Source organism: Globicephala melas, chromosome 3 (assembly GCF_963455315.2).
Source record: "Globicephala melas chromosome 3, mGloMel1.2, whole genome shotgun sequence".
Classification (NCBI taxonomy): Eukaryota; Metazoa; Chordata; class Mammalia; order Artiodactyla; family Delphinidae; genus Globicephala; species Globicephala melas.
The window spans coordinates 168,226,576-168,253,046 of record NC_083316.1 but is presented as its reverse complement, the minus strand read 5'-3'; the positions used below and the strand labels follow the sequence as shown (position 1 = coordinate 168,253,046).

At 59.3% G+C, this 26,471-nt stretch overlaps 1 protein-coding gene across 1 annotated transcript; it reads left to right on the top strand.

Annotated features, from left to right (window-relative positions):
- The first annotated feature begins 2,133 nt into the window (after window positions 1–2,133).
- PIAS4 (protein inhibitor of activated STAT 4) lies at window positions 2,134–26,471 on the top strand. Its single transcript, XM_030879283.3, has 11 exons — window positions 2,134–2,219; window positions 7,188–7,614; window positions 18,763–18,847; window positions 19,557–19,598; window positions 20,018–20,108; window positions 20,220–20,348; window positions 20,448–20,553; window positions 23,168–23,241; window positions 23,332–23,492; window positions 25,517–25,647; window positions 25,984–26,471. Exons 1-11 carry the CDS (start codon window positions 2,193–2,195, stop codon window positions 26,250–26,252), a joined length of 1,542 nt encoding a protein of 513 aa, XP_030735143.1. The 5' UTR covers window positions 2,134–2,192; the 3' UTR covers window positions 26,253–26,471.

Sequence of the window (26,471 nt, the reverse complement as noted above, 5' to 3'; positions counted from 1 at the left end):
GCAAAGTGACTCAGTTACACATATATACATACGTATATTCTTTTTCAGATTCTTTTCCATTATGGTTTATTACAGGATATTGAATATAGTTCCCTGTGTTATACAGCAGGACCTTGTTCTGTATCTATTTTACATATGGTAGTGTGTATCCGTTCATCCCAAACTCCTAATTTATCCTCCCCACCCTCCCAACCAGTGCCTTTCCCCTTTGGTAACCATAAATTTGTTTTCTATGTCTGTGAATCTATTTGTTTTGCAAATAAGTTCATTTGTATCATATTTTAGATTCCACATATAAGTGATATCATAGGTATTTCCCTTTCTCTTTGTGACTTACTTCACTTAGTGTGATAACCTCTAGATCCATCCATGTTGCTGCAAATGGCATTATTTCATTCTTTTTTTAATAGCTGAGTAATACTCCATTGTATGTATAAACCACATCTTCTTTATCCATTCATCTGACAAATGCTCTTTCCATAACATAGCCGTAGCACCATTATCACACCTTCAGCTGTTCCAACCGTGATGGTTGCAAGAATCTATAAGTGATCAAAGTTCATAAAACTATACATGACCACCACCACCAGCAACGAAAACATGCATGTAAAAACCGGTGAAATCGGGCTTCCCTGGTGGCGCAGTGGTTAAGAATCTGCCTGCCAATGCAGGGGACACAGGTTCGAGCCCTGGTCCGGTACGATCCCACATGCCGCGGAGCAACTAAGCCCGTGCACCACAACTACTGAGCCTACGCTCTAGAGCCCGCAAGCCACAACTACTGAAGCCCGCACACCTAGAGCCTGTGCTCCGCAACAAGAAGAGCCACCTCAATGAGAAGCCCGCGCACCGCAACGAAGAGCAGCCCCTGTTCGCAGCAACTAGAGAAAGCTCGCGTGCAGCAACGAAGGCCCAACACAGCCAAAAGTAAATAAATAAAATAAAAATTCAAAAAAAACCCCCCAAAACCGGTGAAATCCAAATATCTGTACCTGAGTTGATTGTATGGTACCAACATCAATTTCCTGGTTTTGACAACACACTGTAGGAATGTGAGATATCATCATTGGGGGAAGCTGGGTGAAGGGTACATAAGTGTGAAGGGTGCTAGTTCTGCACCCTTTTCAAAATAAAAAAAGTGTAGGAAAAGTAAAACAAAACCCTGCAGAGTCAGAGTTTGTGTGAGGTGAGGGAGGTCACCTGTACAATTGCGGAGTTGGATTCCCTCTTTACTTAAATTTTAGTATTTTCTTCATCATGGATTTTTTTTGCATTAATTTTATTTTTAAAAATACCGCACAAACATACTTACCTTGATAACTGAGTCATTTGGGGCGCTGTCTTAATTTTGCCTAATTCTTGCCCTGAGATTGATCATCTCAAGGGATGGGCCCTGAAATACACGTTTCTGTCCTCTTGCTTCCAGGTTTTGACACACGAAAGTTTGAGTACAGCGGCCCGTGGGCACTGGGGAGCCACGGAGAGCTCTTGAGCAGGGGAGTTTCCGGTTAGTGCAGATTCCAAAGGTTTACTGTGGGTGGGGAGGCGGAACTAGGGGGGCGGGGTGGGGAGGGGCGGTTCGCCGGCATCCCGGGAATTGGGCAGGGGGTCCGGCATTTCTCCTCCAGGGGCCAACCAAGGAGGTGTAGCGCCCGCGCTCCTTCGGCCGCGCTGGGACCCGGATGTACAGTGCGCGGGTCGCCCGGCCAGCCGAGGCTGTCCCGCGCTGCGCTCCAAGGCGGCTCACTGCACGCACTGGCGGCCGCTGCGCGGGCCAACCGTCTCCTCCCCCCACGTCGCCGGGCGCCCAGTCACGCACCTGGAGGCCGCCTCGCGCCGGGGGCCGCGGCACCTGGCTGCATTGTTGTCGCCTCCGCTGTCTACTCCCTCCCCAGACAGGACTCAGCACCCACCCCCACCTATGCCGGGCTCGTGCCCCTTTAAGAAGCCAGACGCGGCCAGGGGTGGGCGTGGTCGCCGCGAGCGAAGGGGGGGCGGTGTCGGGCCGCCCTGATTGGCCCGAGGCCCGGGCGGTGGCCGCGCGCGCCTGCGCAGTGCGCGGTCGCGCGCGCCCCGGGGAGGAGGGCGCGCGGGTGCTAATTGGCCGCGGTGGCGGCCCCGCCCGCGAGTGGAGGGTGATCACGTGACGAGACGGCTGGGGGCTCCCGGCGCGGGGGACGCTGGTGGCCAAGATGGCGGCGGAGCTGGTGGAGGCCAAAGTGAGTGAGCGGCGGCAGCGCCGGCCAGGGCGGGCGGGGGGGCGGGGGCCGGGCGGCCGGCCGAGGCCTGCGCCTTCCGCTCGGGGCCCCATAGTGCGGCCCGCCCGCGGCTCGGCGTCCGGCTCCCTCGCCAGCCCCTGGCCCCGGGGCTCCGGTTGCGGGCGGGGCGCGGGGAGGCCGGGGGCGGGGCCCCCCAAACCTCACCCCAGTTTTCGCGCCAGGGGTTCAGCCCCCAGGTAGGAGGTTGGGTTCTCCTACCTCCAGCTCAAGCGGTTGGGGTCTGGACCTTCCTAAGAACGGGCACAGGGCCGCGCCTCCCAGCTTGAGGTACAGTCCCCCTGGACAGCATGACTGACTGGACTGCTCGTCCACTCCTCGAGTTCGGCGCTCTTTGGCCTGGGGGAGTGTCTGCGCCTCCCAGCCCCCCATGGTACAGTGGGCTGGTACATCTGGGTCTCAGCCTCCTCGCCTAGCTGACCAGGCTGGGGTTGGCGACTCCTGCCCAGAAAGGTCCCCTGACTTTTCTGCCACCGTTTCCACCATCCGGGGTGATGAGCTGGGGTCCTGAACTGCCCCCAAACACAGTGTGTCTCTTGGGGTCTCTACCCCAGGCTAGGGTTTGGAGCCAATATTCAGCTCCCGCTCTGGTCCCAGAGCCCCGCCCCCCTCCCGACACCCTCTTCACCCCGGAGTGCGCGCGGCGATAACAGCTTGCCCTCCCCGATGGGACTGAGCCCTGGCCCCTGTGTCGGCGCCTTCCTAATAACTCTCCTCTCAGCCTTGGGTCTTGGGCTCTGCCTTCCTCCTCCCTCTATCCTCAGGACAGCATCTGTGCTGCTTTGGACTGTTCCTGGGGTCTCTGGACCCCACACTCGCAGGATCAGACTCCCATTTCCAAACCTTGTCTGCTTCCCTTATACTCTACCCCATCGTGAGTCTACTGCTCAGATCACACTCCCTTCCCACACAGCCCCCAGAACCCCTGCTTTAGATCTGTTTATGCACCCCAGCTCTGGCATCTGAGGCACCCTTCTCTTTTTGCCGGTCTCTTACGTCGGTCCTTGGAGAGTCCCTGGCTGGTTGCAGGGTAGGGTATTTAGGAGGGCGATCACGTGACGGGACAGCTGGGGGCTCCCGGCGCTGGGGGACGCTGGTGGTTAGTTTCTAGTCTTTCTCCCCCGTATTCCTGTTTGGGGTCCACATTCCACATCCCATAGATGCCACCTCTTCAAGCTTGGGGCCCCTTTTAATCCTCTTGGGACTAAGCTGGGAGCATCCCTCTCCCGGGGTTGTATCTTCTCCCAGATGCCTCCCCGAGGTGAGGCTCCAGAACCCTTGCCCCTGACTAGGCTAGGGTTCTTCCCGGAGAAGTTTACTCAAGGCCGTTGATCCCAGGGAGGTGGGGGACCGGACCTTGCAGGACCAAGACACCGCCCCCTCCCCCTGCTGTTCTCCCCTCCCCAGGGTCCTGACCTGTAAATGTTTTCTTTCTGTTGCTCCTCCCTCTCCTTACATCTCCCTTCCCTTCCCACTGGGATCTGAAATGCGGCCCTCAGGGTTCTGTGATTATAGGGTATTAGCCCCATTCACCCCTGAGTGCCCTCTCCATATACCTGCATCACACACATGGCTGCCCCTCTCCGGAGTTTTGAGAAATTGAGACTTGCCCTAGAGATGCAGAGGTCTGAACTCTGCCAGCCCAAGGCAACAACCTGCGGCCTGAAGTCCCCTGGAGCCCTGAAATTTAACCTCCTCAGGCCGCTGTGGGGCTGTGGCTCTGGGCGCCCACCCCCACTCCAGCCAGAGAGTAGGATCTGAACTCTTATATCATCCAGGGCCTTGAAATATGATCTGATGAACTCTACTTCACCTTCCAGTGGCTGGGGCCCCCCTCCCCAATTAGATCAAGTTGACCCTTTTTCAAGTGCTCTAAAACACGAGCCTCGTGAGCCCAGCCTGCTCCCATCCTAGGGAGCCTTCTTTCTCCTTCAGTCCGTTGCTGTCACTGTGGAGTGCCTACCTGTCATTGAAATGTCCCCCTCTTTTAGGTGCTTTCCCAGCCTTTTGTAGCGAGAGCCGGAGACTTTGTCTTTTGGGGTCCAGAATGGGCTGATCCGAGGGGAGAGCAAGGGGCTTGTTGATAAGCTTAGAAATCTGAGACACTCAACCTGAGGCCCCTGGGAGGGGCTTGGGGGTGGGGGTGGGGAGTGGTCTGGGAACTCCCTGAGAGGGTGTGTAGCATTCTGCACGGAGCTCTTAGTTCCTGGAGAGGCGCCCCTGTTAAGTTCAGCGCAGCTGCTGTTTCTCCACACGGCTCCGAAGGAGCCCAGAGTTGAGGCTCTGGAAGCCGTTGGGGCCTGGCGCTGTTTATAAACACAGATCTGAGGGGCAGGCAGGTCAGGATGAAGCCGCGGCAGGAAGTGGTCTGCGCAGCACTTGGGGCTTCTTCCTGAACGTTTGCACCCTGCTTGCGCGGCCCCCCCTCCCTTCCAGTGTCAAGGGCAGGCTCCTCGGTGGTGGCAGCTGCTGAGAAATCCGAGTCATGAACATATGGCAGCTCGAGGGGTGTGCCCCGGGATGCGCGTGCATGAGGCGGCTCCGGATGGCCCCAACCTGGTGGAAGGGGTAGGTAGGGGCAGGGGCTCCCAGGGGCAGGAAGATGTGCTGTGGTCAGACTCTGAAAGGCCAGGCCCACCTGCCTTTGGCTCCATGGTGGGCGGTCAGCTTCCATATGACATTGCCTCTCCCCTGGAGCGCCTTGGGGCTCTTCCAGAAGAAACATCTTGTCTGCAAGCCTTTCTTCTCTGTTCAAGGTAGGAAGTCAGGCCGAGGGAGGCGAAGCCTCTTTGTTTTCAAAAGTGTTCAGACTCTTGGAGGGCCAGCAGACTGCTAGGCCCCCAAGCAGCGGGTGTACTGGGGAGTGAGGGGCTCCCAGGCAGCTGGGTGTGAGTGGAAGTAAGCAGCCTCAGGAGCCCGATGGCCCCGAGTCCAAATACTGCTAGCCCTGCTGCGGATGCACGGGGAGGCCTTGGGCCAGCTGCTTACCTCTCAGAGCCTCAGTTTTCTCACCTGTGTAATGGGCACCAGTCCTTGTGAGATTAGTGACCATGAAGGCCCTTGTGCTTGGCATTGGTGGGCGCTCTCCGTCTGCAGTGCAGGAGTAGGAGAAAGACCCTGCAGCAGGAAAAGCCTCCCCCTCTAAGCTTTGCAGGCAGGATGGGGCCTCCCCGCACCTTTGTCTGTGTCATGTTGGGCCCGTCAGACCCCTCTGCCATCAGCAGGAGCCTGGCGCCGTACAGCTGGAAAGAACGTTAGAGTTCCCATCTTGTCCAAAGTGCGGAGAAGCCTGACAGCAGACCCAGGGTCATCTGGGAACCTAGGGCAGGGTCTGGGCTTGAACCTAGGGCTCCTGACTCCTGGAGCCACGATCAGATTCCACAGCTCACTCTTTGACAGCCCGGAAACAGCAGCGCCTTGTGGCACGTAACCAGCCTGGCAGGGGGTCCCGCCCACCTCTGACCATCAGACTTTTTCTAGTTGAGTTTAAGTGATTTATTGGTTTCCTTGGGTGCTGTCCTGCCCCAGGCTCGCCAGCTTTCCATGTCCACTGTCATCGCTTGTACTTTCTCTTTCTCCATCCCCCACCCCGGAAGTGTCTTTTTCCCACCACATTTCACTCATCACAGGTCAGCTTCAGGGTTTGGCACGGGTGGCCCCCATACCCCGCTGGCCCATCCCTCCGGGATACTTTGCTTATGTAGCTTATCGGGGAGCCCAGAGGGTCACGGAGGGCAGGCCACTGCCGGCCAGTCCCACAGAAAACACTGGGCTCCACTGCTCTCTTGTATTTGGTCTGATTTCGTTGGAGGGGCCCTGCCAGGTAATAGTGGCCAGTCATCACTTTGCCACGGGTCAGTTCATAGCCTCTGTGGCTGCTGGATCCCCGCGCTCCTCTGTTGGGGCTGATCCTGCCCCCCAGGGGACATTTGGTGATGTCTGTGGGACGTTTGTGGTCGTCACGACTGGGGTTTGGGGGAGCTCTGGCATCGAGTGCGCGGGGCTAGGGATGCTGCTCCACACCCCACCATGCCCGGGATGGCCCCAGTGTCCACAGCACCAAGGGGAGGACGCCTGTGGGGGGGACCAGCAGACGCTTTGACGGCCTCGGCAGCGCTCAGCTGAAATCAGTCGGTGCTGGGGCAGCCTGGTAGAGAGGAGCCACCCCGGCTTCAGAGTATGGTTTGGATCTTGTCTGTAACTGGAGCTCACCCCAACCTGGTAGGGGTGTTTGAAGGATCAGAATTAAGTGCATAATCACACGCCCAGCTCAGTCCCCGGCAGGTGAGTCAGTACTAAGCAAGCGGTGGCTACCATGCTCCAGACCAAAGGGAAAATGTGTTTGTGGCCGACCTTGGTCGAGCGCTCACTCTGCTTTACGTGCATCGCTTCATCTGGTCCTTCCCACATCCCGATGAGGTGGACCCGCCATCCTCCCTGACGAAGAGGCCTAGGTCAGAGAGGCCATCAGTGTTCTCAGCTGGAGCGCGACTGAGGCTGTTTATGGAGAAGCAAGATTCCCAGTTCCTGCCCTGGGGATGCTTTCAGGCTTGAAGATGGGAAAAGAGGACCTAAAATAGAAGCAGCTGGGGGTGGGGGGGGTCAGTCAGACGAGCTTTTGCTGCGTTGGTGATGCTGAGGAAGGTTGGAGGGGGAGGACGGGAGCAGGGCTGAGCGGGGAGGGGGCCCCTCAGGGGAGGGCAAGGCGGCAGCCTGAGCACAGGCATGGAGGTGGGACCAAGCCTGCCGGTGGGACTGGGGCAGAAGCTGCCGCCTCCTCCTCCTGGGGGCCCCAGGCCGGCCAGCTGCTAGCAGGATCTCACTTCACTGTCCCCCCAGCTGGCCCAGGCAGTCCCTCACCCTGGCAGCGTATCCCTCTGAACCTGTGTGTTTGTGGTTGCTCTTCCCCAGAACATGGTGATGAGTTTCCGAGTCTCTGATCTTCAGATGCTCCTGGGTTTTGTCGGCCGGAGTAAGAGCGGACTTAAACACGAACTTGTCACCCGGGCTCTCCAGCTGGTCCAGTTTGACTGTAGTCCTGAGCTGTTCAAGAAGATCAAGGAACTCTACGAGACACGCTACGCCAAGAAGAGCTCGGAGCCCGTGCCGCAGCCCCACCGGCCCTTGGACCCCCTGACCATGCACTCCACCTACGACCGGGCCAGCTCGGTGCCCAGGACTCCCCTCACGGGCCCCAACATTGACTACCCCGTGCTCTACGGGAAGTACTTAAACGGACTCGGACGGTTGCCTGCCAAGACCCTCAAGCCAGAAGTGCGCCTGGTGAAGTTGCCCTTCTTTAACATGTTGGATGAATTGCTGAAGCCCACCGAGCTGGGTGAGTCCCCGCCGCCCCTGTGGGCGGCCCCACCTTCTGAGTTCTCCCAGCGCCCAAGGCCAGCCAAGCAGCCAACCCAGAGCATTTTCTGGGGAGCAGCAAGGGCTGAGGGGCTGAGGGGGGCTTGTCCCTCCCAGGAAGCACAGGGGCCACCTTGGGGTCCTTGAATTAGTAACCTGTTGCCATGTAACAAGTTACCCCAAATCCCAGTGGCTCGAAACAGGCGACACCTCAGTTTCTGAAGGTCAGAACTCGGGAGCGGCCTGGCTGGGTGGTTCTGGCTTGGGGTCGCTCAGGGGGGTCACAGTCCACCTGTCGGCTGGGGGGCTGCCTAATCAGTAGGCTTGACTGGGGCTGGGGGTGGGGCGCTTACTCACGTGGTTGCCAGCTGCTGGCTGGAAACCCCAGTTCTTGCCGCCTGGGCCTCTGGGGGCTGACTGAGTGTCCTCCCAGCATGATGTGGTGGCTTGCTTCCCTCGGAACCATGATCGGGGCAGGGGGGCTGCAGTGGAAAGAGGGAGAGAGAAAGCATGTGCACCTGTGTGAGTGCATGACCCCACTGGAAGCTGAGGGCTCTCTCGCAGCCTCAGCTTGGAAGTGGCATATCTTCGCTTCTGCCACATTCCACTGGTCAGAGGAACCAACTCTGGTGCAACGTGGGCGAGGGCTCCACCATGCTGGACCACCAGGAGGCGGGGGCACTGGGGGCCACCTGCAAGGCTGGCTTCTGTGGTCTTACTCCTGGTGGCGAAGGGGCTGGAGGTTCGACCTTCCCTCCCGCCCCCTGCGGAAGGCTGTTTCCTAGTAGGTAGCCTGCGGGAGTGACCTCGGTCAGCGGGTTCAGGCCTGTCAACATGGGCCGGCCCGTCAGCACATGGCCAGGTGTGCCTCTGAGAGGCGGGGTGCAGTGCGGATAGAGGAGATGATGCCGGGGAACCTTGTCCTCGTTTCTCTGTCCCTTACGTTGACTGAGGGACAGGCCTGCTGTGTATCAGGCCTGTAGCAGCCCCCTCCCACCCTGATGACAGGGCTGGGAGTGGGTGTCAGCCTGGACTCAGCCTCAGATGCTGCCCTGAGGTCTGGGGCCAGGACACCAACCAGCCACAGCTTCCTGGGCCTCCAGGGCTCCAGAGAGCAAGTGGAATGCGATGGGGCTCCTGTCACCCCTGAGGTTTTACCAGGTGCCTGAATGTTCCTGGAGACCCCTCCTGCGACTCATCACCCACCCAGTCACACAGCATATACCTGAGCACCTGCTGGGTGGGCACCCATCAGGGGGTGCAGCAGGGAGCAGACAGAGCCCCCCACCCTTGTGGAGGTTCACTTCTAGCACCCCTTGTTCAGAGCCTCGGGGTGCCCCTAGCCTACCCACGCTGTGGGTCCTGCTGCCCGTCACAGTAGGCCCTGGTCGTGAGTCGGTCCCTGTGTGCTGTGGCCGAGGTCACGGTCCCTCCATGCCCCCACCCGCCGTGCCCTTGGCCCCGCGGCTCAGTCCCTCCCAACCGTGCTGACCCAGCAGCCTGCCTTGATCGTCCAGGGGGCCCTTGTCTGCACACAGGCTTTAGCTCCAGCCCCGGGTGCGCCTACCGGCCCCCTCCGTCCTGCCCTGGGTGGGGGGTGGGGGAGGGATGACGGCTCTCTCCGAGGGCCTGTGGCTCCAGGTGAGGCTGTAAGAGGTGGAGGAAAGTGCTTCAGGTGCTCCTGGCCCTGGGGTCTGAGGCCCCACACTCTGGCCCGGGGGCTCCGCCCTCCCCCGCCTTCTCTCTGACACCAGGAGGGGTTTCTCGCCAGCCCCCAGGTGGGGGGCAGGTTGGCTCACCAGCACCTATCGTGGGGGTGACGTGGCAGCACTGGGGACCCAGGGCCCCTTCCCGAGTTTCTCCAGGATGACCTTCCCTGTCTCTGCTCCCGCAACCTCTCTCTAGATGCCAGGACCCATCCCCCTGCCCCCTCCCAACCTCCCCAGACCTCCCACCCCCCCTGCAGGCTTTGGAGTCTCAGGCCTGGCTGGCTGGCTGGTTCTGGAGGTCAAGCTGAAGATTCAGACTCCTTCCTAAGGACTCAAGCACGATCTTTATATCAGGGAGGCTGTGTTTTTACAGGGAGGCTGCAAGGTGGGCTTGGGAGACTGCAAGGCGGGCTTGGCGCTGGGCGGGGGCCTGGGACTGGAGGTGACTTTGAACTCAGGGCCGGCAGCCTCCCTCCCCTGCCCGGACCATGGGCTTCCTTCCTGCCCGCAAACATGCAACCATTCCCGCCCCACAATGCATCACTTTGCCCTGAGCCCCCAGGGACCCCAGTCACCTGATCTCCGGGAGAGTCTGCTCCCCTGTCTACACCAGGAATCACTCTGCTCTTGGCTCAGAACAAAGAGGCCAACCCCACCCTGCCTTTGCTCCCACCCACTCCCCTGCCCCTCTCCCAGGATGTACCCTTTTCCCGAGACTCCCATCTCCTCAGGGACTCCCTGGGGGCTGCCCAGGTTCCTGGGGGAGGCCTCATCAAGCGCTGACGGTGGCCCTGAAGCCATCTGGTCCCTGCTGTTCCAGCACCGGCAGTTCTGTCCGCCCACCCCTCACCCTGGGCGCCTCCCCACAGGGAGTTCTGCAGCACTGGCATTGCCAGGAGCCACCTCAGGAGGCTCTAGCCAGCTTCCCCTCCCCCTCACCCCTGGTCATGCCCTGCCGACCAAAACGAGGCCCAAACAGTCTGGTCCTATTTCCCCGGAAGAGCCACAGGCAGGCTCCGGGATGGAGACCGCGCCAGGCAGACAGGAGACATAAATCACGTGGAGGGGAATGTTCTGGTTGGGGGAGGGGAGGGGAATAATAGAGCCACAGACAGGGAGCTGGAAGGACCTTAGGAGAAAGATGATCCACTCCAGCGGGGGCTGGGGGTTGGCACCCAGAAAGGTCAGGAGACTAGCCCAAGGTCACACGGCATCCTGAGGGAAGGGACTCCGGGGCCGCGTGCTCAGCCATCTTCCCTCCTCTGACCCCCTCTCTGCGCCATTGGCACCTTGCTTCCCTGTGGGGAAGCCCTGGTACTGAACCACACGAAGGTTCTGGACCTCAGGCCTCTTCTCAGAACAGGGAGCCCAGCCATCTGGGCCAGGCACCCCCGGGGGCAGAGGCGCTTGCTGCTCACCCACAGCAGAACTCAGAGGGACCGGGGATGCAGTCTCGGGTCCAACACTGCTGCTTGGGGCTCAACCCTCTTATGGCCGGAGGGTCCCCTAAGCCTGGCCACTTGGGGTGTCAGCAGGCAGAGGCTGAGTGTCCGCTCTGGGAGGCCCAGACCTCAGGGCCAGGGAGCGTGGGGGAGACGAGGTACCATCATGAGACTCACCACGGGCAGAAGGAAGGAAACGCGACCTGTCCCACCGCTGCTCCCTGAGGCTCCCGGTGTCCTGTGGCCAGCGCCTTGTGGGCTGGGACCACTCCCGTGGCCCAGCAGGGTGAGCAAGCTGCCCCCCAGTTCTCCTTATGCTCCAGGACGTGGTCGGCGCTGACTCTGGTGGAGAGCCACTGGTCTAGCCCTGTCCCCACTGGGCAGGGCCAGTGTATCAATACGTCCCTCATTCAGGCTCCGAGCCCTTTGGCTGGTATTGCCCAAGCAAGGTAGTGGGGTCCCTGACCTGGCGAGTTTTGCCAGGAAGGTGCCCTAGAGGTGATTAAACGGTGACGGGCGAGGAATGCTCCGGTCAGGGAGTGCAGGGTTCCCCGGGGGCGGGGGGGGGCAGGGCGCTGTCAGTACCAGGAGCCCCCTTATTGTGCATTTGTGGGGAGGTGGCAGTCAGGAAACCTTCCTGGAGGAGGTCACAATCCTATTGAGACCCAAGGGATAAGTAGCAATCAAGCCGGACAAAGGGGGTGGGTGGGTGAGTGTGTTCCAGGCAGAGGCCCGGTGGTGAGAGAGCTCATGAATGGAGGCCATTGTGACCAGAGTGTGGTGTGCCGCAGGCTGGGGAAGGGAGAGTAGCCTGGACGTGGGTGGCAGAGGCCAGAAAAACCAAGATCGGTGGGGCACGGGGAACGGTGGTGGCCGACTGGGCTGTCCTGAGGGCTTCCCAGGTCTTGTTCTTTCGCGTCCTTTCTGAGGTGGATAATACCCCTGCGGCAGGCCTGCCTGCCGCCCCACAGCCCAGCGTGGTACCCACCAGGCCCATGGGCTGTCTGTGGCATCCAGGGGCAGGTGGCCTGACCCACTGGGCTGGCTGGGCCTCCCCTGCCCATGGTGGTGGGAGGGGCTCCATCAGCTCTGCAGCAGGTGGGTGCCTTGGGGAGCACCCAGCATTACCTGTGAGGGGGCCCTCAGGTGGGCGTGTAGGTTGTCCCAGGCGAGGCCTCCAGCCCACCCCAAGTCCTGCCAGAGGTGGCTCACCTCCGCCTGCTGTGATCCCCCGACTTTGTGCCCGCCCCTGGCTTTAATCTGCCCAACCTCCTTCCTGGTGTCTTCCCCACACACTTTACCCCCAGCAGCCAGAGGAAGCTTTTATTTTTCTTAATTTTTAAATTTTTTATTATTTTTTTAAGATGATTACTTTTTTTTTCAGTATTTAATTTTTTATTTGGCTGCGCTGGGTCTTAGTTACGGCACGCGGGCTCTTAGTTGTGGCATGTGGGATCTAGTTCCCTGAACAGGGATCAAACTCGGGCCCCCTGCATTGCAAGCGTGGAGTCTTAGCCACTGGACCACCAGGGAAGTCCCCAGAGGAAGCTTTTAGAATAGCAGCTGGTCACGTTCCTCCTCCCTCCCCTCACCTCCTCTCTCTCGCCTGGCCTAACCCTAACCCTAACCCTCGCTTACTCTGCTCCAGCCTTCTCCAGCACTCCGGGCTTGGTCCTGCCCCAGGGCCTTTGCATGTGCTGTTCCTTCTGTCTGTCACACTCTTCCCAGGACACCCACATGGCCCTCCCTGCCCCATCATCGCCTGATCTACAGCTCATCTCCTTCACCTCCTTACCACTCTCTCCTCCTCTGGGGCCTTGCTCCCAACCCTGGCATTGTTGATCGCCTGGGACTGGCTTGTTCCCCACTGCATCCAGAGGACAGAGTGAGGTGGAGGTAGGTGAGCAAAGGCTTGGAGATGAGGAGCAGCCTGAAGGCTGCAGTGAGAAAGACATTGAGTCATTCCTTCAGTGCTTGTTCCTCCCGTAACCCCAAGAGCAGGAAGTCTGGGTTCCTCGCCTCGTGAGTGGAGGAGCTGGGATTCGAACCCAGAGCCCTTAGTTGGGGCTTGTACCTGTCCGCCCCCTCCTGTTGTGAGGCCCCTGCGCCCAGCCTGGGGCACCTGTTTTCCTGCCTCCTCCAGGACGCCCCCCGCCATCACCACTGGGGCCAGGCCTCAGCCTGGAGGAGGGGGCCTCGGGGGCCCAGGGGCAGGGGCTGCCTGCCGAAGGGCTTCAGGCCAATGAGAGGAAGTCCCTGCTGATCAAATTCTCTTATTTTTTTAAATTAAAAAAAAAAATTATTATTTATTTATTGATTTGGTTGCGCCGGGTCTCAGTTGCGGCAGGCAGGGGCTCCTGAGTTGCGGCATGCATACTCTTAGTTGCAGCGTGTATGTGGGATATAGTTCCCTGACCAGGGATCGAACCCAGGCCCCCTGCATTGGGAACACAGAATCTTAACTACCGCGCCACCAGAAGTCCCCCGATCGAATTCTTAAAATGTTCTTTTCTTTCTATTTAAACTTTTGTAAAAATATGTGTTCATCATAGAACACACTGGTTAACAGCGATGAAGTCACGCGCTTGTTCTTGTCGCTGCTGCCTTCTGTCTGCGTGTGCAACCTGGGATGTGTGGTGTGTCCTGACTGCTGGTTTGTCAGAACACCCCGCCCCCCCACCCCAGTATGTGGTGAGCACCTGCTGAGGTCATTAAATACTCGTCCCTGGTGACAGTTTGCAAGGCTGCCTGGCAGCCGCCTGCGTGTGCCAGGCCCTCTTTCGGGGTCTCTGATTGAGCCTGGGGGCTGAGTCCCTGGTCCACTGGCTCCTCCTGGGATTCCAGCTCCCTGAGGACCTTGGGGCAGGGGTTCTCCCTTTAGTTCCGGAGAGGCATTGAGGCTGAGGCCTTTGGGTGTGCTTGGGGCTGGGAGGGCATGTACCTCATCCCAGCCCCCAAGCCGCCTGGCAGGGGACCCCCATGGCCACCCTGCTGTGCAGCATGGGTGACAGGAGAGGTAGTTTTGGTTCTGTGTCCACGACGAACCAAAGACACGGGAAAATTGTGTTAATTCTTAGGAGGTGAGGGTTTGGGAGAAAAATGGAGCCTGGAAGGAGGTTGGGAGTGCCAGTGTCGCTGATGGGTTGGGGTGGAGGGTGCAGTTTTTAGATACAAGCACTCGGGGAAGGCTTCATTCCAGTGGCATTTGCACAGGCTTAAAACACACCAGGGCTGTGTAGATGGTTGGGGGAGGAATGTTCTGGAAGAGGGGATGGCGAGTGCAAAGGCCCCGAGGTATGTTCTTGGCAGGTGGGGAGCACAAGGAGGCGCCCAGGGTGGCTGCGGTGGAATCAAGGCTACCAGGGCTGGGGACAGAGCTTCCCCCGAAGCCCAGAGCTGGGGGGAGCCAGGAGACCGGCAAGGGGTCTTCATACTGATCAGATGAGCACTGCGGGGGAAGGGACCTCCCTGGGCGCGTTCGGAAATCCTCAACAACGGGATTGGCCAAGGGAGCTGATAGTGGGGGTGAGGGTGAGGGTCACGGACTCCGCCTGAATCTCAGCCCTGAAAGCTGGAAGGGTGGGGCTGCCACTGGTGGTGGATGGCCCAGGTCCGGGTTTGGGGGACCCCTGCCCGCTGTGTCCCAGCTGAGCTGGCAGCTGGCCTCCCACTGGCCACTTGGCTTCCTGGGGGAACAGTCGGCCACCCCAGGCTGATGGCACAGCAGAAAATCGGGATTCGGAATGCATCCCCTGCCTCTGCAGCAGGCTCACCTAGAAATAGGAGTCCTTCCGGGAAAGGGACTGCGCAGCCAGTTCTTCGGCAACCCCTCTCGCGGTTTCTGCAGGAAGAGCTCCTTGGCTGGCCGGTGCACCGTCCCCTCCCCTGCCTCCCAGGGGACTCTGTGGTGTGGGGGAGTATTTTTTTTGGCGGGGGGAGTATTTTTGACACGCCCCCCCAGGCTTGGCGGCCCAGCTCAGATGTTGTGAGACCCCCTCCCCCCATAAATAATTGCCCGGGGCTCTTCGGGCGGGTCTGGGCGCATCTGCAGGTAGCCTACGTTCACCCCAGCCCTCCAGTTAGCCAGCCCTTCTCAGGGGCCCCAACCGGGTCTCCGGAGGGACCAGCCCTCCCTCCACAACGAGCAGGAACTGGCGGCAGCAGTGTGGCGGTTTCAGCAGCCACCTCTTCCTGAGCGCCAGCTCCGGCCCCAGCACTGTGAACCCCGAGAAACTGGTCCCTTGCGTGGAGGGCGCACAGGCTTGGGTGGGGATGGGAGCGTGGCTGAGCAGAGCTGGGGTACGAACCCCGGCCCGGGAGCTCTGGCTTCTGAGCCCGAGCTGCTTTTAAATTCAAATTGTGTTTCCTTTTTAAGTAGCCTACCCGAGGCTGCGCTTTGGAATTCAGAAGGTTCTGAAGCAGGGGTGGGCCGACCAGGCCTGGGCCCAGCCCCAGGGCTCCCTATTGTCCGCCCCCCACCCAGGCCGCGCCAGGCGGGTGCGGGCTCGCCCTCACCGGCAGCTTTCATGGTACAAGGCAGAGTGGGGACATAGAGGCAGAAACAGTGTGGCTTGCCGAGCTGAAAATATTTACACTCCAGCCCTTTGTAGGGACAGTTTGCCCACCACTGTCCTAAAGGGTTTGCAGTATAAAAAGAGCAGACGCCTTACCTCCCCCGGCTCCAGGGCTGCGGTAGTGGCCACTTCTGGCACCCACCTTCCCCAGAGGCGGCTCTTGCACAGACCCCCTCCTTGGTTTTGGTTACACAAATAGCAGCCTGAGGTACACACTGCTCTGCACCTGCTCTTTCCACTTAAAACCATCTTGGGGATTAGTCTCTGTCGGAGCACAAAGAGCTGCTTAATTCGTGACTCCCTGTGTTCGCGGGAGCATAGTATTCCTCCACATAGGGCCTGGAGCCGATCTTCCTTTTTTGGCTGCGCCGGGTCTTAGTTGCAGCACACAGGATCTTTGTTGCGTCATGTGGACTCTTAGTTGCGGCATCCGGGGTCTAGTTCCCTGACCAGGGATCGAACCCGGACCCCCTGCATTGGGAGCACGGAGGCTTAACCAGTGGACTGCCAGGGAAGTCCCTTGTTTAGTTTTGGTGGGGTTTTTTTTTTGGTTTTGGTTTTTTTTTTGGCTTCATCAAATTTATTTTTAAATTGAAGTATGATTGCTTACAATCCAATATTAATTCCGGGTACAACACAGTGACTTGATATTTTTATTCGTTACAGAATGATCATCACTTCTCAGTGTAGTTTTAAAATTTTAAACATTGAGGTATAGTTTACATACAACGAAATCCACAGATATTTAGTGCGTAACTTGAGTTTTAGAGAATGCATGTGACCGAGTAACCCCAATGCCACCAAATACAGAACATTTCCATCACCGTTAAGTTCCCGAGGGGCCCCCCTCCCAGGCAGTCCTTGCCTTCCCCCAACCCCCAGAGGCCGCCTCTCTTCTGAGTTCTATCACCATAGATTAGTTTTGCCTGTTCAGGAAGGTGGTATAATGCACACGCAGCATGTACTTCTCTGTGTCTGCCTTCTTTGGCTCAGCTTTGGGGCTTCAGATTCGTCCGTGTCGATGCATGGACTACAAGCTTTACTGTATGAATGTACCACAGCTTGTCCATTTGTTCTTCCGTTGTGGGGCACTTGGGTTGTTTCCAGTTTGAGCTGCCAGGAATAAATTAGCCAGGCGTTCTTGCACAGGTCTTTTTGTAGACATACTCCCATTTAATTGGGAAATAGCTAACAGCAGATTGCTGGTTACAGGGTAAGTGTATGTTTAACTTTACTAGTCATTGCCCAACAGTTTTCCAAAGTGTCTGTACCATGTTACAACCACCCCTACCCCCAGCAGAGAGTCCTGGTTGCTCCAGGTCCTTGTCAACACTTGGAATTGTTGGTCTTGTCATTTTAGCCACTTTAAGTGGACGTGTGGAGGTTTTCAACCAATCTTGCACTCCAGGGCCAGATCCCAGGGGCCCTGGCTGTTTGCTAAAATTTTGTTAAGGATTTTTTACATCCACGTTCATGAGGGATATTCAGCTGTGTTTTTCCTTTCTTGATGCATTTTTGTCAGGTTTTGGAACCAGGGTTATGCTGGCCTCATTAAAATGAGTTGAGGGGCTTCCCTGGTGTCGCAGCGGTTGAGAGTCCGCCTGCCAATGCAGGGGACACGGGTTCGTGCCCCAGTCCGGGAAGATCCCACATGCCGTGGAGCGGCTGGCCCGTGAGCCATGGCCGCTGAGCCTGCGCGTCCGGAGCCTGTGCTCCGCAACGGGAGAGGCCACAACAGTGAGAGGCCCGCGTACCGGGGGAGGGGGGGAAATGAGTTGAGACGTGTCCTTCCTCCTCTAGTTTCTGGAAGAGTTTATTTATTTATTTGTTTTTGGCCATGCCGCACATCTTGCAAGATCTCAGTTCCCTGACCGGGGATTGAACCTGTGCCCCGGCAGTGAAAGCCCAGAATCCTAACCACTAGGCCACCAGGGGACTCCCTGGAAGAGTTTATATAAAGTTTATATGGTTTCTTCCTTAAACATCTGATTGAATCCACCAAGCTGGACCTGCAGTTTCCTTTGTGGAAAGGTTTTTAATTATGAGTTCAGTTTTTTTAACCGATAAAAAGCTTTTCAAACTTTCTATATGTTTTGGTGCCAGTTTTCATAGTTGGCATCTTTGGAAGAGTTTGTTCATTTCATCTAAATTGTCAAATTCATTGGCATGAAGTTACAGCCCCCTATTGAAGGCTATAGAATCTGTACTGATGTCCACCTTTCATTCATGATAGTTTGTGTTCTCACGATCTTATCATTCAGTCTAGCTAGGTATGTATCAAAGAACTTTGGCTTTGTTGGTTTTCTCTGTTGTTGGCTTTTTGGTTCATTGACTTCCATCTTTATCTTTAATTTTCTCCCTTCTAATGGCTTTGGCTTTTAGTTTGGGCTTCTTTTTCTAGCTTCTTGTGGAGGAAGCATACATCATTCATTTCAAACACTTTTCATTCTTTTTTAATAGAAGCATTTAAAGCTATAGCTTTCCCTCTCACAACTGCTTTAGCTGCCTCTCACAAGTTTTGGAGTATTGTATTTTCTCGTTCAGTTCAGAGTGCTTTCTGATCTCGCCTGGGCTTCTCAGTACAGTTATGACTGAGAGTGAAGAGCCAAGGTCTCCATCCCCAGCAGACTCCATCCCCTTCACTGCCAAGGTCTCCATCCCCGGCAGACTCTCTCCCGGCAGACTCTCACCCAGTGCTCCATGATGGCAAGCAGGGCTCTGTGTGTGCTGTCCCTGCTGCCCTCCTCACACCTCCCGCTGTGAGCCAGGCCAGGCTGCTCTGTGACTCTTATTTTGTGCACTTGGAGGTTCACTGCCAGTTCACTTCCATATCTCCTTGGACAACCCGTGAGTGCCAGAGGCAGGACCTTGTTCAACTTGTCCCCATTCCCTCTGGCAGTGCCGTGCTGAGAACTCATTACGTGCGGGGCCTGGGCCGAGTGCTGCATGGTTGGGTACATGGCTCACCAGATGCCTGGAACAGCCCTGGGAGTTGGGGACAGAGTTGTTACTGGCGTCTCACAGACCTGGAGAAAGTGGCTGGCCCGAGGGCACGCGGCCTGGTGTGCTGCATCCTGCTGGCCCAGCAAAGCTCTTCTGCCCCCGCCGAGCAGTTCTCGGTCCTCTTGAGTAGATGCCTGAGCCCCAGAGGGCTGAAGAGGCTGCTGCTCCCCGAGTGGCCCTCAGTGGGGGACATGGGGGGGCATGACTACTCCCTGAACCATGGGCTTTGGTTCTCCTTACCCAGGAAGGGGCAGGATCCCCCAAATACATCCCACCTGGGTGGGGCTCAGCTTCCCATTTCCTACTTCCCAGTCTGAAGAGGGCCAGGCCTGTAGGAATGACTGTGGTCGGCGCCCTCGCCAGGGAACAGACGTGACCCTGACCCCAAATTTGTCTCCAGTTCCACAGAATAACGAGAAGCTTCAGGAGAGCCCGTGCATCTTTGCCTTGACGCCCAGACAGGTGGAGCTGATCCGGAACTCCAGGTGCGCTGTGCCCACCCCCTGCCCGCCTCTGTGGCAGCCCAGGGCAGCCTTCGCCAGGCCCGCAGCAGACCCTGGGCTCAGCGTGGCGGGGAAGGGTGGCCCCCACCCCGTGCTCATGGCCCGCGCATTCTCACCACCTTTGACCCACAGCCCCAAGGTGGGCCAATCGTCCCCCTTTAACAGGGTCCCCTCCTCACTGCTCCGGACATCAGGGTCAGGGCACGTTCTCTGTGGGGTGTGGAGCAGCATCCCTGCCCGCACCCCCTTGACGCCAGGAGCACCCCAGTCGTGGCCACCACAGATGTCCCCAGACATCCCCAGTGTCCCCTGGGGGCAGAGCTGCCCCCGGTGAGCAGATGAGGGATGCAGGCTGGTTCCAGGGCTCTGACTCTGCTCTCTGAGGCCTTCAATCTCCAGCTGAGATAGAAGTCACCATTAGGGTTGCCATTCCTCGGGCACAAGGCCCACACCCACCAACCCTCTTACTATCTGTACCAGCCCCCCATTTTCCAGATAGAGGCGGTCATTTGCCCAAATCACCCGTGAGTAAATGTCAGGAGAGAACGCTCTAGGCAGTACCCTTGGCCTTCGGTCGCCATGGGAAGGAAGTAGTGGGTTAGTCCGTCTGGCTGGTCCCCCCAGTGAAGGGTCAGAGGTGGCTGCTGGGCGCTGTCCTGCTATTGACCCTCCCCTCCTCCCCCCGGCACAGAGAACTGCAGCCTGGGGTCAAGGCCGTGCAGGTCGTCCTAAGGTAAGCCCAGGTGTGGCCCAGGCCCGGGGGTGGGTGGGGACACGACCCTTGCCCACCTTCCCTTCCTGTGAGAGAGAGAGAGAGAGAGAGAGAGAGAGGGAGGGAGAGAGAGAGAGAGAGAGAGAGAGAGAGAGAGAGAGAGAGAGACACACACACACACACACACACACACACACACACACACACACACACACACACACACACACACACACACACACACACACACACACACCCCACACACACACACACCCCCCCCCCCGCTATCTGGCCTTGTCCGTGGGTACACCAGCACGCACAGCACGCAGCCCCACTCTAGATACGGGTCCACCCTCGCCCCCCATCTGTCCTCCCCGCCCCTCCCAGCGTGCCCTCCCCTGCCCGAGGTGCCCGTGGCCCTATGGTCCCCGGTGTCCTTGCAGAATCTGCTACTCAGACACCAGCAGCCCTCAGGAAGACCAGTACCCACCCAACATCGCCGTGAAGGTCAACCACAGCTACTGCTCGGTCCCGGTGAGTGGGCCCCCCAGATCTGCTGTGGGGGCGAGGCAGAGAGTGCAGAGTGGGGCGGGTGGGACACATGGAACACCTTGTGATGGGCGCAGCCATGGTGTCTGCTTCCAGGGCTACTACCCCTCGAACAAGCCAGGAGTGGAGCCCAAGAGGCCGTGCCGCCCCATTAACCTCACCCACCTCATGTACCTGTCCTCGGCCACCAACCGCATCACCGTCACCTGGGGGAACTACGGCAAGGTGAGCAGGCCCTGGAACTCCCTCCCTGTGCCCTCCCTCCCCTGCCCACCCCACCTCCATTGGCGCAGCCCTGACTCCGCTCCCCTCCCCCACCGCCAGAGTTACTCCGTGGCCTTGTACTTGGTGCGGCAACTGACCTCCTCGGAGCTGCTGCAGAGGTTGAAGACCATCGGGGTCAAGCACCCGGAGCTGTGCAAGGCACTGGGTGAGCCCCGGGGCTTTCTGCACTGCTGGGTGGGGCTCCCCACGGTCCCTGGGGGTGGCCATGGCTCCCTCACTGCTGACCCAATTTGCTGGGCACAAGGCACAGGCCTGGTCCTCAGGAGCTTGTTGCCTGTGGGGGACCTGGACCTCCCCGGGTCTGGCCATCACCCTGGCGGTTGGGGAGCTCTGGGAGGTCTCTGGAGGATACAGAAGGAGGAGGGGGAGCCAGGCAGCGAACCATCAGTGCAAAGGCCCTGAGGCAGGGATGGGCTGGGTGTGCCGAAAGCCCCCCAGTGAGCTCCGTGAATGGGGCGAGGAGAGCCGGGGTTGGTGGGCGAGGAGGCTTGGAGGGCTTGCGGGGGCGGGGGGAGAAGACGCCAGGTGATCAGCTTTCCAGGCGGGTGCTTCTGGCGGCTGTGCGGGACCGAGAGGGGGCGGGGGCCAGCTCTCAGCGGGAGCGGAGGATGGATTCCCAGTGGAGGCACACGTGATGATGAGGGTCTGCACCGGAATGCTGAGATCATTGGTTTTTTTTCTTTTTTGTACTTTTAAGAACCAGAAAAAAGGGGGTGGGGATACGCAGAGCATTAAAAAACCCCAGAAGAGCCACTCAGACGGGCAGATAGAACCTTCCTGTGTCCTGCCCCGGGGGCTGCCTACCACACAGCGGGGGCTCAGGAGTTCCCTCTCTGGTCGCCTGGAGGCCCTTGCGGGGTGCCTTCTGACTCCATCCTCACTGCGGATGGATCCAAGCAGTGGGGCCTGGCCACGTCCCAGTCTGACCAGTGGGGACACTGAGGCCAGTGTGGCAGAGTTAGGGCTCTGTGACCCCAGGACCTCAGCCTAGGCACCCTGCCCTGCAGCCTGCCTGTTTCCTCAAATGGCCCTTTCTTCGATCCCCCCCCCCCCACCTGCCCACTTGGCAGGTTCAGGCATTGGCGCAGGACTGGGCAGGGCTCATCCAGGCACCCGTGGGCCCCAGGGTGGGGACGGGCATGGGGAGGCCTGGCTTAACTCCTCCGTGACCGGCCTGGAGCCAAGGCCTGGGGCAGTGCAGGGGCCGCGGCAGCATATGTCGCAGCTCATGGGAAGCCCAGGCCCCTGCTGGGGTGGGCAGGGCCTCCCCTCTGAAGCAAGCCCCCAGCTTCCTTCCCACAGCCAGCTCAGGCTGGGCATCGTGCCTGCTGGGTTGCTGTCTGCTGGCAGCTGGGAAGTCCTGTTCTCTGTCTCACTTGAACCCTTCCTGCTGCACGTGCCCTCCCTCTATTAGGTAGAGGAGGACTGAGGCCCTGCTTTGAAGCATGATATGCACTGCACCCGTCCTCAGCTGCCCAGGGTCTTTTTGAGGGGCCAGGGTCTCTGGGTCTACCATTTATCTGCACCTGTTAGCCAGAGATGGGAGCCACAGGGTGACTGAGGACAGTAGGGGCATTGAGGGGGTGGGAGGACAAGCTGGCAGGTCACCCTCGACCCCGTGTGGGAGGCGGAGGAAGGCTCTCTGGAGGAGGGGACACAGGCGTTGTATCAAGGAGGGAAGGGCAGTCCCATCGTCCAAGACGAGTGCCCTCCACTCTGCAGGGCCCGGGCATAGTCCCGAGCCATCTGGGGATGGAGCTGAACCGCTGCCCCTCTCAGGTTGGTTGGCCAGCCTCCCTGCGCCCCCTGCAGGCCCATCCCCAGGGCTGCAGTGGGCCAGTTTCCTTCCAGGCTTTTTTCCTCCACCTCGTGGGCTCAGCGTGCCGTGGCTTTATGGTGGGTGCCCGCTGTCTTCTGATCTGTTAGAGAAGCAGACTCGGACAGTGCAAGGGAGCTGTGCTCGTGGGCTCACCCGCCCTCTGAGGGTCTCTGGTGGGGCTCTCCTGGCCTTGGGGCGTCCCAGCCCTTGGAGTGGTGCGGGAGGTCCTGGCGGTTTTCATCAGAGCGAACAGTCACAGCAGGTGGCCGACGGCAGCTCTTTGTTGCCTGGATCTTTCCAGAAAAGGGCAGTCTTGTTGGGGGGCTGGCCCCCCTCGTTGTGCACCCAGATTATTGTCAAAAATAAATGTCTGCTGCCGAGGGCTTTTTTTCTTTTTTTGTCTGCATTGGGTCTTCGTTGCTGCGCGCAGGCTTTCTCTAGTTGCGGCGAGCGGGGGCTACTCTTCGTTGCGGTGCACGGGCTTCTCATTGCGGTGGCTTCTCTTGTTGCAGAGCATGGACTCTAGGCACACGGGCTTCAGTAGTTGTGGCACACGGCTCAGTAGTTATGGCTCGCGGGCTCTAGAGCGCAGGCTCAGTAGTTGTGGCGCGTGGGCTTAATTGCTCCGTGGTACGTGGGATCTTCCCGGACCAGGGCTCGAACCCGTGTCCCCTGCACTGGCAGGCGGATTCTTAACCAGTGCGCCACCAGGGGAAGTCCCTGCCCAGGGCTTTTTTTTAACATAGATTCTCCTCGTAGTCCTGGGCCCTGGAGCTAAAGCATGTGCCTCATGGTCCTGGGAGGTGAATATGGGGTGCTCACCGTGTCTAGCTGAGGCAAGGGGTGCTGAGGGTGTTCACTGCTGCCCTCCCGAGCATCTCTGGCTGCTGGGAAAACCTGCCCCTAGGCCCCGCTGACACCAGCCGCCCCTTCCCCACAGTCAAAGAGAAGCTGCGCCTGGACCCCGACAGTGAGATTGCCACCACTGGCGTGCGGGTCTCCCTCATCTGCCCGGTGAGTCGGGGGGCGCGGGTTTGTGGGTGCGGCTGGGTGGACAGTGCTTGCTGCGCAGCTGCTCACACCCATCACCTCCCACCCCCACAGCTGGTGAAGATGCGGCTGTCGGTGCCCTGCCGCGCGGAGACCTGCGCACACCTGCAGTGCTTCGACGCCGTCTTCTACCTCCAGATGAACGAGAAGAAGCCCACCTGGATGTGCCCGGTGTGTGACAAGCCAGCCCCCTACGACCAGCTCATCATCGATGGGTGAGTAGCTGGGGCGCACGGGGGCCCCACCGCCTGCCAGGCTGTGCTGGGCTTGGCCCCTTGCCTGTCTGGGCCTCTGGAAGGAGGAGAGGGGCCATGCAGCTTCTGAGGCTTCCTGGGGCATCCGGGCTACCCAGCAGCACCCTGTGGCAGCTCTGCAAGCCCTGGGCTACAGAGAGAGGTGGGTGTCAGCCCTGTGGGACTTGTCAGGGCCTTTGCTGTTTGGGTGGCAATGGCATAGCTTAGACTTCAGAAGTGGGGCTCCAGATCCACGAGGTCCACTGTTGCTCCCCACGTCACCTTGCGTTTTGTGAGTCTGTTCCTCCCCCATGTAAAACAGGGACCCGAGAACCCCTAGCTTCCACCCTATTGCACAATTCGGGGAGCTGCTTCTCAAATGGCGTTCAGCAAAGGCTTGATCACATCCTCCACATAGGAAGGTGAAGGGGACGCACGTCTTCCCAAAACTCTGACCACCTTCTGTTGGGCCCTTTCCTAGGTGACACCAGCGTGCAGCCAGGCTGTCCCCTGAGCCTAAGCAGCAGGCCCTCCCCATGCCGCAGGGGGGACAAGGGGAAAAAGGCCATTCTCCCTAAAAGGGAAACTTTGCTCTGGTCTTAAGTTTCCAGAAACTGAGCCCAGCACCTGACTGACTGGCTCCTGCCAGGCGCCAGCCACACCCACTTCTGTCCCCAGAGCCGGGGCTGGGGTAGGGAACCTGGTGGCCCAGGCAGGAGCGGACCATGGGGCAGCCCTAGACCGCTGGCTGCATGGCCCCCGCCCGCACACAATGGCTGAGGCGCGGCTGGGGTGTGTGCCACGGGGAAGGGGGTAGCCCTGACCTGCAGTGGCCGCGTGTGAACTGTCCCCACGATCGGGCACTCGTCTCCCTCTGGTCACTGCCCTCGAGGTCTCAGAAACCCTCCCTCCCAGCCGTCCAGGGAGGTGGACCTTGATCATCCTCTCCTTACAGATGAGGAGACAGATTCAGAAGGGGTGGCCACCAGCCCAGGCCCCCAGCTCACAGGTAGCCAGGCAAGGACTTCAAACCCAGCCTGACCAGCTCTGAGCCTGGGTCCCCTCCCTGGAGGAGCCGAGCAGCCACCCCAACGCTGTCCAGCCTTGGGGTGGAGTGAGGAGGCCCCTGGGGCCGGGCACAAGGGCTGGGCCTGAATGGCAGCTCTGTTCCCAGCCTGGCAGCTGTGCAGCCCAGGGCCCGCCTTCCCCGCCACAGGCTTAGAGCAGGTCACTCAGGCCCGGGTGGTGGTAACTGACAGCTCTAGGGACAGATGGGGCTGGGGCTGGGTAGTGTGACTGTGCCCCACACGGACTGCCATTCCATCAGCCCATGCGGCCTGGGTATAGCCAGGGAGGCTTCCTGGGGGAAGGGTCCTTGGGTCGTGCATTTATTCCACAAGGCCCTGCCACTTGGTTTCTGGCCCTTAGCTGGGTGGCTTCGGGGTCAAAAGGACTCCATCCCAGACCCTGCCTTCAGGGAACTCCCAGCTGGACGTGTGGGATGGGAGGACCGAGCCAGAGACAGACACTCCTGTTGCTTGTGCTCTGTTTGGAGAAGAGGAGCAGTAGAGTAGGGCTTTGGAGGGTGAGTAGGAGTTTTCCAGGTGCAAAGTACGTTTCAGGCAGAGCTGTAGTCATACTGTGGTGACCCTCTGCCGTACTATGGCAGAGCTGTATTCATACTATGGTGATGGGGCTGGGAGGGGCCCCGTCTGCCACAGAGGGTGTCCTGGAGAAGGCCTCCCTCCTGTGTGATCATGACTGAGGTGGTCAGAGTCACCTGGAGGCAGGTGCAGTGTTGATGCTGAACGAACGCTGGGGGCTCTGGTGTGTCCCTGCTCCCGGTCTGGCATGGGCCCCCGCCCCGAACCTCAGGTCAGCAGGTGCGGCCAGTGCTGTCCTGAAGCCACTTTTGGAGAGCAGGAAGTGGCTCAGTGAGCATCCCACCCCCAGCCAGGGGAGCAGGGTGGGGCCCAGGAGTCAGCAGGCCCTCCTCCTGCCCCCAGGCTCCTCTCCAAGATCCTGAGCGAGTGCGAGGATGCCGACGAGATCGAGTACCTGGTGGACGGCTCGTGGTGCCCAATCCGTGCCGAGAAGGAGCGCAGCTGCAGCCCCCAGTGCCCCATCCTTGTGCTTGGTGAGGCCTCAGCCGGGCTTTGCCCGAGTTTCTGTTCCCAGAGTTTGCCGATTGCTGAGTTTGACTCTATCCCACCGCGTGGCCTTTTTATCTGAAACGCGACCGTCCCGGTGGAGTTGATCCCCCTGGAGCGGGGCGTCTGAGGTGGTTAGTGAGCACCTGCTGTGTGCCGGGCCTCATCCAGAGCACGGGGGAGCCGGTGGCCTGAGGCCACCTCGCTCTGTCCTCCGAGGTGTGCTGCTGCACAAGGCTGTCCCCGCCCCTCGCCGGCCTTGATTTCCTTTCTCTGCGGGTCACCTACCATCCTGAGCATCTGTCCCTGTCTCTCTTCCGCAGGCACCTCGGATGCTAATGGGCTCCCAACCACCCCCAACGTCAACGGCGGGGGTGGCAGCGCGCTCGGGGGCGCGGGCGGCGGGGGCGGCGCGGCGGGAGGTGTGGAGAACGGGAAGCCAGGAGCTGATGTGGTGGACCTCACGCTGGACAGCTCGTCGTCCTCGGAGGAGGACGAGGACGAGGACGAGGAGGACGAGGACGAGGACGAGGATGGCCCCCGGCCCAAGCGTCGCTGCCCCTTCCAGAAGGGCCTGGTGTCGGCCTGCTGACCGCTGGCCACCGCCGCGACCAGCCGGACACTCGACTTTCCTGGTGCTCACCACGCAGAGGGGCGCAGGCGGGCCTCGGGCACAGCGGGAGGAGTGATTTTTGTTTTTTTTTTTCTTTTTATTGTTGTTCATTTTGTTTTTCCACCCCTTTCCCTGGCTCCTGGCACCTGTACCTCTGGACTCTCCTATCGGAGGATTAAAAAAAAAAAAAAAGTAAAA

What these genes read in the sequence shown, in the direction of transcription:
- PIAS4 (XM_030879283.3), top strand. Translation starts at nt 2,193, where the DNA reads ATGGCGGCGGAGCTGGTGGAGGCCAAA. An exon ending in GGAGCTGTGCAAGGCACTGG is followed by an intron (nt 20,554 to 23,167) that starts GTGAGCCCCGGG and finishes CCTTCCCCACAG; the next exon opens with TCAAAGAGAAGCTGCGCCTG. An exon ending in GACCAGCTCATCATCGATGG is followed by an intron (nt 23,493 to 25,516) that starts GTGAGTAGCTGG and finishes TCCTGCCCCCAG; the next exon opens with GCTCCTCTCCAAGATCCTGA.